The 15771-nt window shown below is 33.7% G+C and overlaps 1 protein-coding gene across 3 annotated transcripts in view; it reads left to right on the top strand.

Annotated features, from left to right (window-relative positions):
• Positions 1 to 15771, top strand: part of LOC145260449 (sodium channel protein para-like) — a 645789-nt gene that overhangs the window by 429511 nt on the left and 200507 nt on the right. For all 3 annotated transcript variants that reach the window (XM_080118504.1, XM_080118501.1, XM_080118503.1), the window contains 6 exons: positions 615 to 743; positions 3210 to 3301; positions 7446 to 7649; positions 8160 to 8220; positions 10542 to 10686; positions 13875 to 14039. In XM_080118504.1, the coding sequence (XP_079974630.1) occupies positions 615 to 743; positions 3210 to 3301; positions 7446 to 7649; positions 8160 to 8220; positions 10542 to 10686; positions 13875 to 14039 (796 nt within the window). The remainder of the gene's footprint in view (positions 1 to 614; positions 744 to 3209; positions 3302 to 7445; positions 7650 to 8159; positions 8221 to 10541; positions 10687 to 13874; positions 14040 to 15771) is intronic.

The raw sequence follows: 15771 nt of genomic DNA, 5'->3' as shown, positions 1-15771 counted from the left end.
TTGGGCACATCTGGGCTGTCAGCTTCCAGGACTCAAACTGCCTCGAAACTCTGTCACATCCTGAACACATGATGTCATTTCTATCTGATAATTTGATACCTGCTTCTAGCATGTCTTGTCGAGAGAGCTAACCCTTGACTGTTTTCGGCTCACTCTCGCTGATGCACTGGGTCTATTTCCCTTTGCCACCAGATTGTCCTGACATGTATTTAATGTGATACTTTCGAAATTCATATTAGTTAACATAATCTCTACTTACTGGTATAGGGTCCGAATACATATATATATATTGGAATACTAAGCACTGTATGCAGCAGGACGTCAACAACTTTTCTGCAAGATTTTCCAAAACCTAACATCATCATTTCCCCTTGCCAGAATATACATTCAACTGGGGATTACTTGTGAATTTAATATTCTCTTCAGAGGAAGTTGGTTCAACCTGCCTTGGGTGAATGCTGCTGACTGACATAGCATATCTTCATTCGCTTATGCTGTTCTCCACTATATTTTTTTAATCCTATCCAAGCATTGAGGTAGCAATTCAATAAGGCTCAATGTTAAATGATCATATTTAAAATTAACAAAAATATTCTTCTATGATTTTTTTTCAGATGGATATTCACAGGAATCTACACATGTGAAGCATTAATAAAACTATTTGCTCGTGGATTCATCTTAGAACCATTTACATACCTCAGAGATGCATGGAACTGGCTGGATTTTGTAGTTATTGGATTAGCGTAAGTTCTTTCTTGGATTCTTTTCTTCTGTTACTGTTGTTTTGTGCCATTCAGAAATTGTCAAAACCCATTGCCAGATTATGTAGCAATATTTCTACGTGGGCATGTTAGCATGACGGAATTTTCCACATAAAAGTAGATGAAGTAGAAAAGCAGAAACGTCCACTAGAATTTAAGATCTTTCTTCATTTTATATATAAATAAGTCACTATTTATCAAAGTCTAAAGGCCACTTGGAGATAAGAGCTAATTCTTTGTACTGCCTGGACTGAGGATTGAACCTTCAACTGCCAGAAGAGTGTCACTTACAACTGAATTTTACCTAATACTTTATCTATAATGCCACAAATCCTTTCAGAATACAATTGCGAATTACTTAAGACTTATATCAATTCATGGCTGACAGAACGAGAGAATGCTATCCTTGTGAAAGGGGGTTTGTTTGAAATTCACCGAGTTTCACAAGATACACTGGAAGAAGATTGGAGGTTACATCGGCTGAAACGTTCTGCAAATAACACTCAAGATGAGAACAGTAGTCTGAATAGTTCAAACAATCCACATCTGTTAGTTTTTATGCATTCTGGCATATTTGTTGTGCCAAAACAAATTGTGACAGTATTTTCGTACTGTATACATAACCCTGGTATGACAAACTGGTGAGTATGCCATCACAGCAATGAAGCAATGAAATCCATATCTTAAACAAGATATCTTACACCTGAAGATTGTTCAACAAATGGTGATTGAAAATAACAGGATTCTTCATGGTTTACCAACAAAGAACAGTTTCAAACACTAAATCTGTTCTCGCTTTTTTTTTTTTTTGCATGAGTATCACCACTTATCAAGGCCCAAAGACCACTCGAGGATAAGGGTTAAGATTGTACAGTAGTCAGTTGAACAATACAGTAATTGTTAGTAACTTAAGTGGAACGGCTAATCAAGAACTTGTTTATGTTAGACTTGAAGACAACCATATTGTAGTCAGCTGGAAAGCAGGAAAACGGAAGACAATTCCACAGGCGTGCAGTTCTAAGAAAGAAGCTTTTTTCATGGCATCTACATTTCGGTTTAGGCACAGATAAAGAGTGGGGGGGAATTATTGATAGTGATTTCAGCTAGACGAGTGTTTCTTGTGAAAGTTTAAAGCTCAGTCGAGCACTTGCCATGAAAATAACGATAAAGCAGAGACAAACTCGCAACATCTCTTCTGTGAGATAGCGGTTGCAGAGAAGAGAAAACGACATCTCCTACGAGGCTACAAAGTCTATTTTGAACTATCAAGGCAGGACATAAAGTCCTTTCTAGCAGCTCCTGTCGAAGTGTGGCAACAGGCTTATATAGATAGAGAATTGCATCAACAGTGAGATATCTACTGGATCGATAGAAGGATCCCACCATTTTTCCAGCGGCCTTGGCAACGGATTTAATGTATGTTCCATTTCAGATCAGGAGTAAAGTTCAAGCTTCTGGGCTTGACTTTTACTCCTGATCTGAAATGGAACACATACATTAAACCTGCGCTTGTGCAATAAAGGATACAAGAGTACCTAATTCTGGCATAAAGTATCATCTACACCTTTCTAATTTTTGCTACTAAAATTGATTGATTGACATAGTTCATTATGGTGTGGCACTATGATAAAAAGCTTTTTATGGGCAGCTTTTGAGCTGCCCATATTTGAAAGCCTTTTACCAGTATTATGCTGTCCTTTAATGAGTAACCATTTATCAAGGCCAAAATCTACTCGACAATAAGGGTTAATGTGATGAACAGATTATCAGTTTAATGATGAAGAATATTACGAGAAGATTAAGAATGATTGTTGTAATTAAGATGACTACATCCAGGTTCTTCCTGATATGAATGGTTGGTTAAGCCATAAATATCAACCAGTATATCGACCTGAGACAGACGTCAAAAGGCATACCACAAGCCTCAGTCCAGAAATATGAGCTTCAAGAACGAGGATTCGTTCAATAAAACAACTCACCAAATTATTACATAAAACTGTAGCAGGGCCCACTCAGCTACTTCAAAGGAATATGTATCCCTTTCCTGGGACATATCAATTAATGAAATGGATATAGTTTGATTTACTTATGGGGGAATGGTTTATGACAAGTATTTTTGAACATTGGATTTGAAAATGACCATGTTGTCATTTTGTCTGCAGAGAAGCAGTCCTAAGATAATGTGTAACTAATGCGTATGAAAATATTGCATATCTTTAAATTTTTTAATTCACCCTTTCATTTCAAAGCAATCAAAAACTGTCAATTTGAAATCTCTTTATGTCACTCCCATTACTTTGTATCATATATCCAAGCATATTCATCCAAAGAATTAATGCCAGAAATCTGTTGTTTTTGGCATTCAAAAATTCACAGAAAAAAATTTACTATTGTCAAATTCCCTAAAAACTTTTACATGTTTCAATATGTTTTTTTTTAATATTTCAGATATTTAACAGAAGTTGTAGATCTAGGAAATCTCTCAGCTTTACGTACATTTCGGGTACTTCGGGCCCTGAAAACCGTCGCAGTAATTCCAGGCAAGTATAAATGTATCTTTCTTCCTTAAATGAATAAAAAAAAGTGGGTACTTACAAAGGTAATGAAAGCAACACAGGCACGAAATGATGAAAACCTAATTGCGGACAATTTCAACTAATTGGGTGCAGTTTTCACAAACAAAGTAGATGACGCCAAAGAAGTAAGACAACCTATTGCAATGGCAAAGACAGCAATGATTGTGCTAAACAATATCTGGAAAGACAGATCCATTTCACCACACACAAAGAAACGACTCCTGCAAGCTTTGGTAATCTCAACAGCAACATGCGGAGCAGAATGTTGGGTCTTGAAGAAAGTCGACAAGAGAAAAATTGTTGCTTTTGAATTGTGGTCTACCATAGACTTCTTTGTGTAAGCTGGGTGAACAAACATGCAAGCGTATGGGTTCTGGAGAAGATTGGACCATGCTAAAGACTGCTGGACAACATTAATGACAGGATATATGATTTTGGGGACATGTGGCCAGAGCAGTCAGCCTAAGAAAAGATCTATTCTTTGGTATAACGCCTGGCAAAAGAGGATGTGGAAGATCAAAAACAAGAATGTCAGACAACGTAGAGGCCATCGCAGTCATTAGCTTGGTTGAGTTGTTCAGAATGGCGCAGGACTGGAGTCAATATGAACGATTCATGAAGAGTGCCACGTCTGGTCAGTAATGACCATTCTATCAAAGAGAGAGAGATGGTACTTATGCAGATAATGAAAAGTTTTTTCTGTGAATATTGACTCTGCATATTTTGGCATCTTATGTAAACTGACGGAATATGGTGAAATATTCAGTCAATGCAGTAGTATGAGATGAGTGACCATTTGGGAATTTTAGGCACTGTATGTGCTCTCCGTTTATATTGGCATTGTTTCCAGTCGTCCTAAACCTCCACTTGCCACTGGTATTTAACAATGCCGGCTCAGGAAAGATATGGTTAGAGATTGCGCAACTGTTACCACAAAATTTCCACACAAAGGCACTCTTACAGTGGATATCCATAGTCTGTCAAAACTAAAAGAAGCTATCATATATATATATATATATATATATATATATATATATATATATATATATATATATATATATATATATATCTTTTTCTTCCCTGATCTTTCTTATTTATATTTATGTATTGGCAGCAGTTTGAAAAGCATATCTTATTTTTTTTTTATTAATATTATTGGAATTTTCCCCCTTTTCCCTTCTACATATTTGTGAATTATTCCATGGATTTCGGCCTTTGGATTATTTTGGACCATCTTCAAATTACGGGATTTCCTTGGATTTTACTTGTGCAAATGGAAATTCAATTAACTTTCTTGAAGTTATATTTTTGGATTTTACCGTCATTGGATTATTTATCTTTCACCAGACTATCCATTCACGTGTAGTCACCTTTTTCTTCACCATATTCCCTCTGCTTCACTTTTTTGTTATCAAGTAAGATCTTTGACTTACTTGTTGTTTCATCAAATACTTTTCTATGCAAAATCCGATCTCGAATTTTGCTAATCCCTACCCTCTGATGAGAAGGAAAGTATTTCTTTGAAACTCCGCGGATTAAGGACTATCCACTTATCAAGTGTTTCCTTTTCAGATTAAATATGTTTTTAACTCTTTTTCAAAGTGTTTTTTAACATGTTTTATTAACTGTTTTCTCCTATATATATATATATATATATATATATATATATATATATATATATATATATATATATATATATATATATATATATATAACTGACTTGTTTTCGCCTATTGAAACAATATGACTTTTAAGGGAGTTTTATATCCAGTGTGATGAATGAGTTTGGCCTATTCTGTGCTAAGATGAGTAAGTCCTCCATCTTTCATGAACTTCTGGTAAAGATGTTTTATTCTATGGCCATTTTTGATTCCCAACAAGTCAGGACTGTCACTGCAATAATTTGCATAGATAAATAAATTTTATAATGTCAGTTCCAAGAGGCTGTACTCTCAAACTGTATTGAGAGGGGCAAATTCTTTATCTGCTATTTAAAGCAGTGCTAAAATGACTGAAATCATTTTTAACACTAAGTGCATTGACCATGAATGCCATTGTGACATTCTGTTTGTGTCACATTGTCCATTAAGCTCAACTTTGTATGGCATCCAGTCCTCATAGCAAAATATATAGTGATTTACCAAAGCAAGATGTGGCATGGGGACAAAGATAGCCAGCTTCCTCAGGGGGAAGGGAAATTCTGACTGGGTATAAAAATAGCCAAAAACAGACTTGTCAGCAATAAGATGCCTTCGGCAATCTGTAATAAACCAAACTCCTCAAAATGAAGAGGCACTATCTAGGAGAGTTCACTTCCTAGGATCAAGCTAGACTATACCTCATCCCAATAATGAAGGATCTGGTCTTTCCAGAGCTGTCCCAACCTTATCTGACTGAGAGCTATGAATAGATCCTTGGCAAGTATAAAAAACCACGAAGGCAGGTAAATACTTATGATGTATTACAACTTTGAGTTAGACATGTAAAAAACAAAACAAGTTACCGTCATTATTACAACAAAAAAAAGACACATGAAAGTTCACAATCATCATTCCAGTAAGTATAGGAGCAACCAGTAAATATACCCGGTCAATCAAGTGTAAGAGAGATATAAATGATTGCACTTACAGGGACGATCAGAATCTGAAAAATATTTCTTGGTTGGAATGCATGAGGTAGCCGGTGAATGTCTGGCATCCAGTAGGATGCCCCATCCTCAACTACAAAAAGCAAAAAGAAAAAAAAAAATGGTCCGCACCTTGTTTTTACACGATCTTATCAGTCTGAGAACTTGTCATTCTGAAATCAAACCTCCTTATTTGTACTTTCAAAAGAACTAAGTCAAGAAAAAAACTGTTGAAATACAAAGAAGGTTTGTTCAATTTGATCTTCATTCCAAATCACTGACGAATGGGGTGGAAAGAGCAAACAAACAGAGAGCTTGATAATCAGTTTAATCACATCTTGTCAGTGCATTTCAATTTAACGTATCCACACATGGCATGCTTCTAACCAACTACCCCCCCCCTCTCTCTCTCTCTCTCTCTCTCTCCCTCTCTCTCTCTCTTTCTTTCTCTCTCTCTCTCTCTCTGAGCCATGTGATGTCTTATTCGTTTTTATTAATTCTTGCAGTCTAGTCATTCATATCCGGAGTCATACGAAGCAAGAGTAAAAGATTGAAACATTAATATTTTACACTAATCAAAAATTTTTATGGATTTCAGATATCAGTATAACTATCATGTATCACATTTTTCTCTAGTCCTCAAATTCAATGAGCCATGTTTCTGACAAGGAAGAAGAATTGATGTTTTCTGTATCAGAATCTATCCATCTAACACTTATCATCGGCTAATTTTTTAATTTGAAGTACTATTTTCTTTTCAGCTCTTTACATCAAGTGGCCTCATGCCTTGTCTGGAGTGATTTTCATAAAAAAAATATCTTCAGTATTAATGACATACCACTGGTGACCAAGAAAATAGTCTATAAGTGTATGCAGTGTGATGTATGGAAGTGAAACCTGGCCAGTGAGGGTTGAGGACATGTGTTGCATGGACAGAAATGATATGAGAATGATGATACGATGGATGTGCAATGTGAATCTTAAAGATAAGTATAGTTCTGATGACCTCAGAGGAAGTGCGCAGAACAGGAAAGTTCATTGGTTTGATTACATTGAAAGAATGGGTGAGATGTCTTAAGTTAGTAGATGTAGAACAGTTGAGGTAGCAGTTCCATTTCACAGTAAAAGACCAAGGAAAACATGGGAGGAAGTGACTAGAATGAATGAGAGAAAGAGGGATAAATAAAGACCAGGTCAGAGATAGATTTGTTTGCAAGTCGATTTCTTAAAGTCATCCAACACATGCCAAACACATGTAAAACAGATGTTAAACTGATGATGATGATGATGATGATGATGATGATGATGATGATGATGATGACGACGACGACGACGACGACAATGACGACGATGACGATGACAGTGATTTCTTTCTGTCATATCTGTGTGTAGGTTATTCAATAAGTTGTTTTGTTCTATATTTAAATCCTGTGATCTGCTGAGTACTTTCGCGATATCATTTTCTTTTTGTTCTCTTTTCAGGTTTAAAAACCATTGTGGGTGCCTTATTAGAAGCTGTAAGACGATTGAGAGATGTAATGATTCTCACAGGCTTTATGTTGTCCATCTTTGCATTAATTGGGATGCAATTATACCAAGGAGCACTGCGCAGTAAATGTGTAAGAAATATCGTGGACAATGAAAATATAACTGACGCAGAGTACGAAAAACATGTACTGACAAAAGGTAAGACGCCGCCAGTTTTCTGTCTCTCTTTCTGATCGCCTGTTTCCTTTAATACAACTTAATTTTTTATGTAACGTTTTTTCTGACTTTTTCATGACTCATCATTTCATTAGCTTTTTATGACTTATTTTATGACTGATCATTTCAATAGCTTGTTTTGTGACTTCTTTTATGGCTGATCACTTTAGTAGCTTCCTTTATGACTTCTGCTAATACTGATCATTTCATAGATTGTTTTATGACTTTTTACCATTTCAACTAGTTCTTTTATGATTTATCGTTTCAATAGCTTATTTTGAGACCTCTTTTATGACTAATCATTTCAATTGCTTTTGTGACCTCTCTTATGACTGATTGTTTCAATGAACTTATTTTGAGACCTCTTTTATGACTGAACATTTCAATAGCTTTTTAATGACTTCTGTTATGACTGATCATTCTAATAGCTTGTCTTATGACTTCTTTGATGACAATCATTTCAATAGCCTCTTTTTTTCTCTCTGTTTCTAGGAAATTGGGAAACAAATTTTTACGGCTCCGTTATGGTCTGTGGAAACTCCACTGGAGCAGGGTGAGTAATGACATGGCTGAAACACACTGCTGCACAAGGAATAAAGGTTACACAACAAATAAAGGTTGCCAACTCTGAGATCGGTTGGGGTGACATAAAAAATCTAATAACCAACGCTTTCCTAAGAGAATTTTAATGATTGTCTAGTTCTTATAAAATGTTAACTAAAATTACACATAGAAAAATGTTGTCATATTTTAATACTATTTCTACTCTCCCAGATAGACTATTATTAAAGAAAAGATATTTTAATTATGTATAGGATTTACCTAATTCCTGACAAGAGATCTGTGTGTGTGTGTGTGTGTGTGTGTGTGTGTGTGTGTGTGTGTGTGTGTGTGTGTGTGTGTGTGTGTTCCTTCCTCATAGGTTTCGAAACAGCTGAGCCTATCTTTTGCAAATTTCACATAAAGGTAATTTATATTTCTGGCAGTGTTCTTAGATATGTTTTGTATAGAAATTCATCTGACACGTATCGAAAAACAAAAAAAAAACGATATTAAAACTAGTCTTTCTTTTTTTATAGATAAAAAAGAATTTTTACAGGGAAAAATTTTACATTATACTGGCCAAGGTTACACCGGAGTAACATAATATATTAAAAAATCAAAAAAAAAAAAAAAAGAGTATTATAAAAATCCTTAAACCAAGAATTGTTTCTTTGAAAATTCTAGCTTTAAAAGAATTTTCTATACGCCTAGAGTCGACAATTTTACTTTATTTACATAGGTGGATCAAAAAAAAAAAAAATGAAATACGCCTTCGTTTGTATTGTAAATATTTTCCTTCACTAATTTTTATTTCATTATTATTTTGAGCTTTTTATTATTTTCCTTCCACTAAATTTTTAATAATCTTTATAATTTAAATCAAATTGAATTAGGTCAAACCATATTTTCGGGATTAATTATTTTAGATTTCATATTAATAAACATTATGGGTTATAGTCAGCTAACATACTTTCTAATTGCCGGCATAGCACTACCGGAAGCGGTGACAAGGCAAGTCAGTCCCTTCACTTTCATTGTTCTTCAGTATTTTTATTGTGAAATGATTTGTTAAAATAAAATATAAGAAAAGGACGTTATTGAAAAATATACAATAAAAAATAACAAAATTATGCAGATAAAAATAACACAATTAGTCTTTATTTGCACTTTAATAAGAAAAGAAAATAATAAAGATTTTTATTTTATTTGAAATTTTATAAGAAATATATGTTTATAAGATTATAAAAATAAAAGTTTTTTTTTTATATCTTAAAAATAAAAGTTTTTTTATGTTTATGAAAGTATAAAAATAAAAAAATAAAAATTGGAAAAATGTAATAAAGAAAGTTCATGCGCAGGAGAGATATGGGCGCGAGAGAAAAAAGAGAAGGTACTGATGTCACCACTTCCGGTAGCGCTATGCCGGAAATTAGGAAGTACGTTAACTGACTATAACCACATTATGTTTTTTTTTATATATATATAATGAAGCTGGCTTAAACAGAGTTAAGAGGGAGAAAATAACTAAATACCGAAGTTTTATGTACGACATGGAGCAAAACTGGTATCTTAGAAAGATTGTTTTCATTCCAATAATCATAGATGTTACCGGGCTTATGAAAACATAACTTTAAAAAAAAAAATACCTGCCGAATATACCCGGTGAACGAATTGCAACAATGATCCAAACAATTGCATTTAAAGGGACGGTTAAGAAAAAAAAAACGAACTAAAAAGTGTGGTAAAAAAAAAAAAAAAATCAAAAGGCAATGATGTCACACTTCCAACAATTTACGTTCTACTATTAAGAACCTCCCAACTGCAAAACACAACGCACTGCTAACACAATTCGCCACTTTAATAGTCAAGTCCAAAATCCACACTTCCGAAAAATCAGACTCTTCTTTTATATCCAATCGGAAGCATCTCATTTGCATACTGAGCAAGCATATAAAAAGCGGCCATTTCTTTTTTTTTTTTTTCTTTTCTCTTCACACTTTCCATCTGCACGAGATCTTACAGGTTGTTAAAAGAATAGTTTTCTCACATATTAAATCATTTAATCACAAAAAGAACTGGTTAGAACCTTTAAAATAGCAGGTAAATATTTGGCATTTAGTAGGATGCGACATCCCCAACTAAAAGATAAGAAAATTGAGAAAAAATGTTTTTATAAGATAATGTCTTACTTTTACTTATTTTTATATGTGACTCAAATTGTTTACTATGTGTTTTTATATTGATGTATATACATGTGTGTTTTTATTATATGTGTGTGTGTTCTTTTATTACTTATATATACATGTGTGTGTGTTTTTATTACTTATGCAGTAAGTGCAGTGAGAACTACACATGCCTACCTGAAATTGAGGACAATCCAAATTTTGGATACACTAGCTTCGATAACTTCGCTTGGGCTATGCTGTGTGCCTTCCGTTTAATGACTCAAGATTATTGGGAAAATCTTTACCAACTTGTAAGTAACTTCTTTCCTAAATATCTTTTTGCTCTCATTTCTTTCATAATTTGGATCTTTTGTAGAACAGCCCTACAAAAAATTGCGATTCTCCCCTCTCTTCCCCAAAATACAAACATAATACAGGTAAAAGAAAAATGTTCTATTAGTTACTGTTATAACAGTGTAAGTGCTGAATCCCTCGTCACCAGTGTTATAACAATGTAAGTTTCAAATCTTTCATCACCAGTGTTATAGCAATGTAAGTTTCAAACCCCTCGTCGCAAGTGTTGTAGCAGTGTAAGTTTCAAATCCTTCGTCATTGAAATTAAGTGGCAAGCTGTAAACCCAACTAACGTCTTGGCCATATTTTTGATGAGAGGTCCATTTCTATAAAAAAAATTAAACTTATTTTTTACTTTTTATGAGCTTCAATCTTTACTAAAGTCATCTTTGCTTTCTTGATTGCTGGAAAACTGCTTCTGTAGTACCAGTTTACAAGAATTCTCACCCCATTAGCCTCCTCCCACTTTTCGCCAAAATATTTGAGTCCATAACTAATCAAGCTCAAGTTCATCACCTTACAGTTGATAAACTTCTGACTGACCAATAATACAGATTTAGACAATCTCATTCTACAGCAGATATCCTTACTGTAATCTCTGAACATATATACCATTCACTGGACAAAGCAGGTGAGGGTAGAGCAGTAGCCCTAGATATATCTAAGGTCTTTGATAGGGTTTGGCACGATGGTCTTCTCAGGAAAATCAGATCTTACAGTATCACTGGACGAGTACTTAACATAATTAGATCTTTCTTAAATAAAAGAAGAATCCAGGTTGTCCTCGACGGTCGTACATCAGGAGTTTATCCTTGGACCTTTATTATTCCTAATATTCATAAATGACCTCCCTGATAAAATTGTTTCTGAGATGGGTATATTTGCCGATGACACCATGCTCTATAACAGGCATGAGGGGAAAACAAATGAACACATATCTAAGGAAATGGCAGAAACACTAGAGGAAGACCTCAAATCTGTGATTAAATGAGGACAAAAATGGATGTTCACATTCAATGTTACCAAGACTAAGCTTGTTTCCTTCAATAATTACAAGAAACCTTCTCAACCACTAATAGCTATGACTAAAGACACATTACCTGAATGTACTTCTTTCAAACTCCTTGGCCTAACGTTCACAGAGAACATGAGCTGGAACAGATACATTGAGCATTGCCAAGGTTGCTGCGAAGAAAGTGGGTTCCCTCTATCATGCTAGAAAGCTACTTACGCCTGAAAGTATCTTGTATCTCTACAAGGCCACCATTCACCCATGTATGGAGTACTGTTATCACATTTGGGCTGGTACATCTGCTACTAGTCTCTCACTCTTGGACAGGGTTCAGAAGAGAGTTGCCAACCTGGTCCTGAACTTTTATCTAAGCTTCAACCTCTGTCCCATCGACATAATGTTGCATTCCTCTGTCTGTTCTACAAGTATTTTAATGGTGAATGCTTCAACGAGCTACAAGCCCTTGTACCACCTCGATGTAAATACCCCTGACAAGCAGCAAAATCCCACCCATACACAGTAGAAATCCCTAGATGTAAGAAAGCCTACTACTCTAATAGTTTCTTCCCTAGAATTGCTAGACTTTGGAACTTCCTTTCCGGGTCCCTGCTTTCTCAACTATACTGATATGTATAAGTCAAGTGTAACGTAAACAGATATCTCACTGCTCAACTCCATACATAGTATCCCTGCAACTTATGTCCCTGATAGTAACCCCCTACATCAAAGTGGCACTGTGCCTTGTTTGGGGTGAAAATGGAATAAAAAAAGGCTACAAAACACTACCTACATGCCAAATGTGGCTGAAATCTATTTCAATTTTTAGTTATTCTTTTCACAGCCTGAGAAGCATTTTTGTGCTTATTCTAGTCTTAGTCCATTAAGTAGAAGAAACGGTTTGAATCAACTCATGCCAGAATGCAAGTCGGTATTAGTACATATTACAAACCGGATTTCTTATAAATGTCCAGTATGACTGGACCAGAAACTGGTCACGTTGCTGATCAGACAATCAGAAAGTGATAACAGATGCGGTTAGCCAATACAGAGAAAAGCAGACGACTTTTGGTAAATTGGAAGAAAAAATTAAGTTCTTTAATTTTAATCAGTCATAACAATGGCGCACACAACAATGAATTTAGCCAGCCTAGATTAAATATTACAGGCACTGGAGCAAATCCTAATCTCTAATCCCTATCCTAACCCTTAACCCAAAAAACAAAACTCTCACCCAAAAAATAACCATTTCCTAAGGTGCAGTAGTACCTTAGTTTTTAATCACGCAAAAAAATGTTTCTACTTAATTACACAAAATAAAACTATATTCATTCATCAAGCTTACAGTAGATTATTGTTATATTTAATTTATTAGTTTTCCAGGGTTTTGTTTTTTTTTGTGTGTTTTTTTATTATATTAGTATCTGATAAATGTTATTTTCTGCTTCCTAGCATTTTGTAATTTGATTGGGTTTTCTAGCATTTTTAAGATTTGATTCAGCGAAATCTTGAGAAATCCAGTTCGTAATATGCACTCAGACCGACTTCCGGTTCATAAAATGTATTAGCACCTGCAAGTCTGTCACCGTTTGCATATTCGTTTATACAGCTGTTACTCCTTAATTCGTCCATTTTGTATGAATTAAATGGTTCTATTGTTGGAATCCATTTCCTCAATATCTTTCTAGTTGGAATTCTTTCTAAAAAGACACTTAGGTACTTACTTACAATGACATTTGGGTACTTACAGAGAGAGATTATGTGAAAGTTACCAACATCCCTAGTGGAAGTGTTTATGTGGAACCAACTGGATTTGAACTTGGTACACCTCAATTGTCAGTCCATGTTGTTAACTAGTGAGCCACCATCACCTTTCATTTCTTAATGATCACCCGTCTAAATATGACCAACTTCAATGTAGCTTAACTTTTTTGGTTCAACAAGAACCGGTGTGTTAACATGATTTTAGCTGTATGTCTGTTGTTTATAAGTCTATGATGTATAAAAAGACAGACAGAGAAAGTCCATTTGTATAGATTTATTTTTTGTTGTTGTTTTTTTTTTTTTTTAAGCTGTTCTTAAATTTTGGTCTAAACGATCTTTTAAAAGGCGCTTTTTGCAATTCTCTTTGTACAGGTAATACGAGCGGAGGGACCTGTTCATGCATTATTCTTCATATTAGTCATTTTTCTGGGATCTTTTTATCTGGTCAATTTAATATTGGCCATTGTCGCTATGTCCTATGACGAACAACAAAAGCAAGACCAAGCCGATGCGGAAGAAGAAGAAGCAGAACGTAAGGTGAGTATCGATCAAAAGGTATTGAGGTGACACAAGATTCTTCATCTCGGATCACATTTCTCGTTCATATAAAATACTATGTCACTTCTTGCATAAGCTTTTCGTGTGATTATGTATATATAAATATGTATATATATATATATATATATATATATATATATATATATAAGTATATATACATCTATATGTATATATATATAGTATATGAACATATATATAAGTTTATACAAGTAGTATATATATATATATATATATATATATATATATATATATATATATATATATATGCGTATATATATATATGTATATATATATACATCTGTAAGTATATATACAACTATAAGTATATATAACTTTATAAGTATTTAATATCAAAGCAAGCAACAAACCATTAATTTTTCATTCTTAAAATTACTTTTTTACTTGAAATTTATAATATAATTCCACTTTTTTTGTTTTTTATAGAAAATCGCTCCAGACAAGACATGAAGTCGCTTTAAGTAAAGAACTAAAAAACTACTACTTCAAGATTATAAAATTAGCCAATGATAAGTGTTAGATGAAGAGCTTCTGACCCAGAAAACAGCAATTCTTCTCTCTGTGAAAAATCTCGATTTATAGAATGTGAGGACTAAAATACAAAATAAGGGAAGCAAAAGTTACGAGGCTGCCGAAAGTAAACCAAAAGTTCACTTTCGACTTTCCTTAATTATAACAGAGTGCTCAATGAATGTGTTGCCGCTCATAAACTAATATGATATCAATGAGAAATGTGTTGGATTGTTTAAATTTACGCTTAGATATTAAAGAAAAATATTTTATTGATGTTAATTATTAGACTAGGGATACTTCAAGATTGCTAGGCAAATTAATTCGTAAAAATCAAAGACAGAATCTTTATTAATACTTAATTATGACTAGAACTACTTCAAATTGCTAGGCAAATTAATTCTTAAAAATCAAATTTTAATTGTCATTATGACAAATGTATGTATACTTGGTAATCTTATTGTCAAAAATAGGCAGCAGACTTTTATTAATTCTGCGAATGAACAGTGACTAAAGCCATTTCCAGGGTATTAGGCAAGCAATACTTATTTAAAAATTTAAGAGTTACAAAACAAGCCCTAAAAGAATTTATGGGAGTAAAAATTTAACATTCCATAAGAAGTTCAGTCGATTTCATTTTAAAAATGTCTTCTTTTTTCTTCTTCTTCTTCTTCTTCTTCTTCTTCTTCTTCTTCTTCTTTTTCTTCTTCTTCTTCTTCTTCTTCTTCTTCTTTAAAAAAAAAAACAGATGCAGGCCGACTGGAAAAAAAAAAAAAAAAAACAGGATTTACAGAGATAGATTGGAGGAGAGAGAGGTTTTATAAGATTTAAGTTTAATTAATTATTTAATAACCAACCGATTCAGTACTAATTAAATTTTAACTTCAAATTCAAATTTAAAAACAAAATAATACTGTTTTGGCAGAAGGAAACGGCATAGCTTAAGAAACAAGAAAGCAAAATGAAATCAGCTGCATATGCTAGGTAGGCAAAGCTACTTATTTATAAATTTAAAAGTTAAAAAATAAACTCTAAGTGAAATTTTAACATTTTATATAGTCAATTTTATTTATTTACTAGTGTGGGGTGGCCGCCTTGCGTGATTGTAAAATATGTTCAAATATATTTTAATTCATGCCGATTTCATATTTATTATTACAGAGCCAATTCTCTATTGAATATT

The sequence above is a fragment of the Euprymna scolopes genome, chromosome 36 (assembly GCF_053919585.1).
Source record: "Euprymna scolopes isolate OS-2025 chromosome 36, ASM5391958v1, whole genome shotgun sequence".
Classification (NCBI taxonomy): Eukaryota; Metazoa; Mollusca; class Cephalopoda; order Sepiida; family Sepiolidae; genus Euprymna; species Euprymna scolopes.
This window is presented reverse-complemented; position numbering and strand designations above follow the sequence as displayed.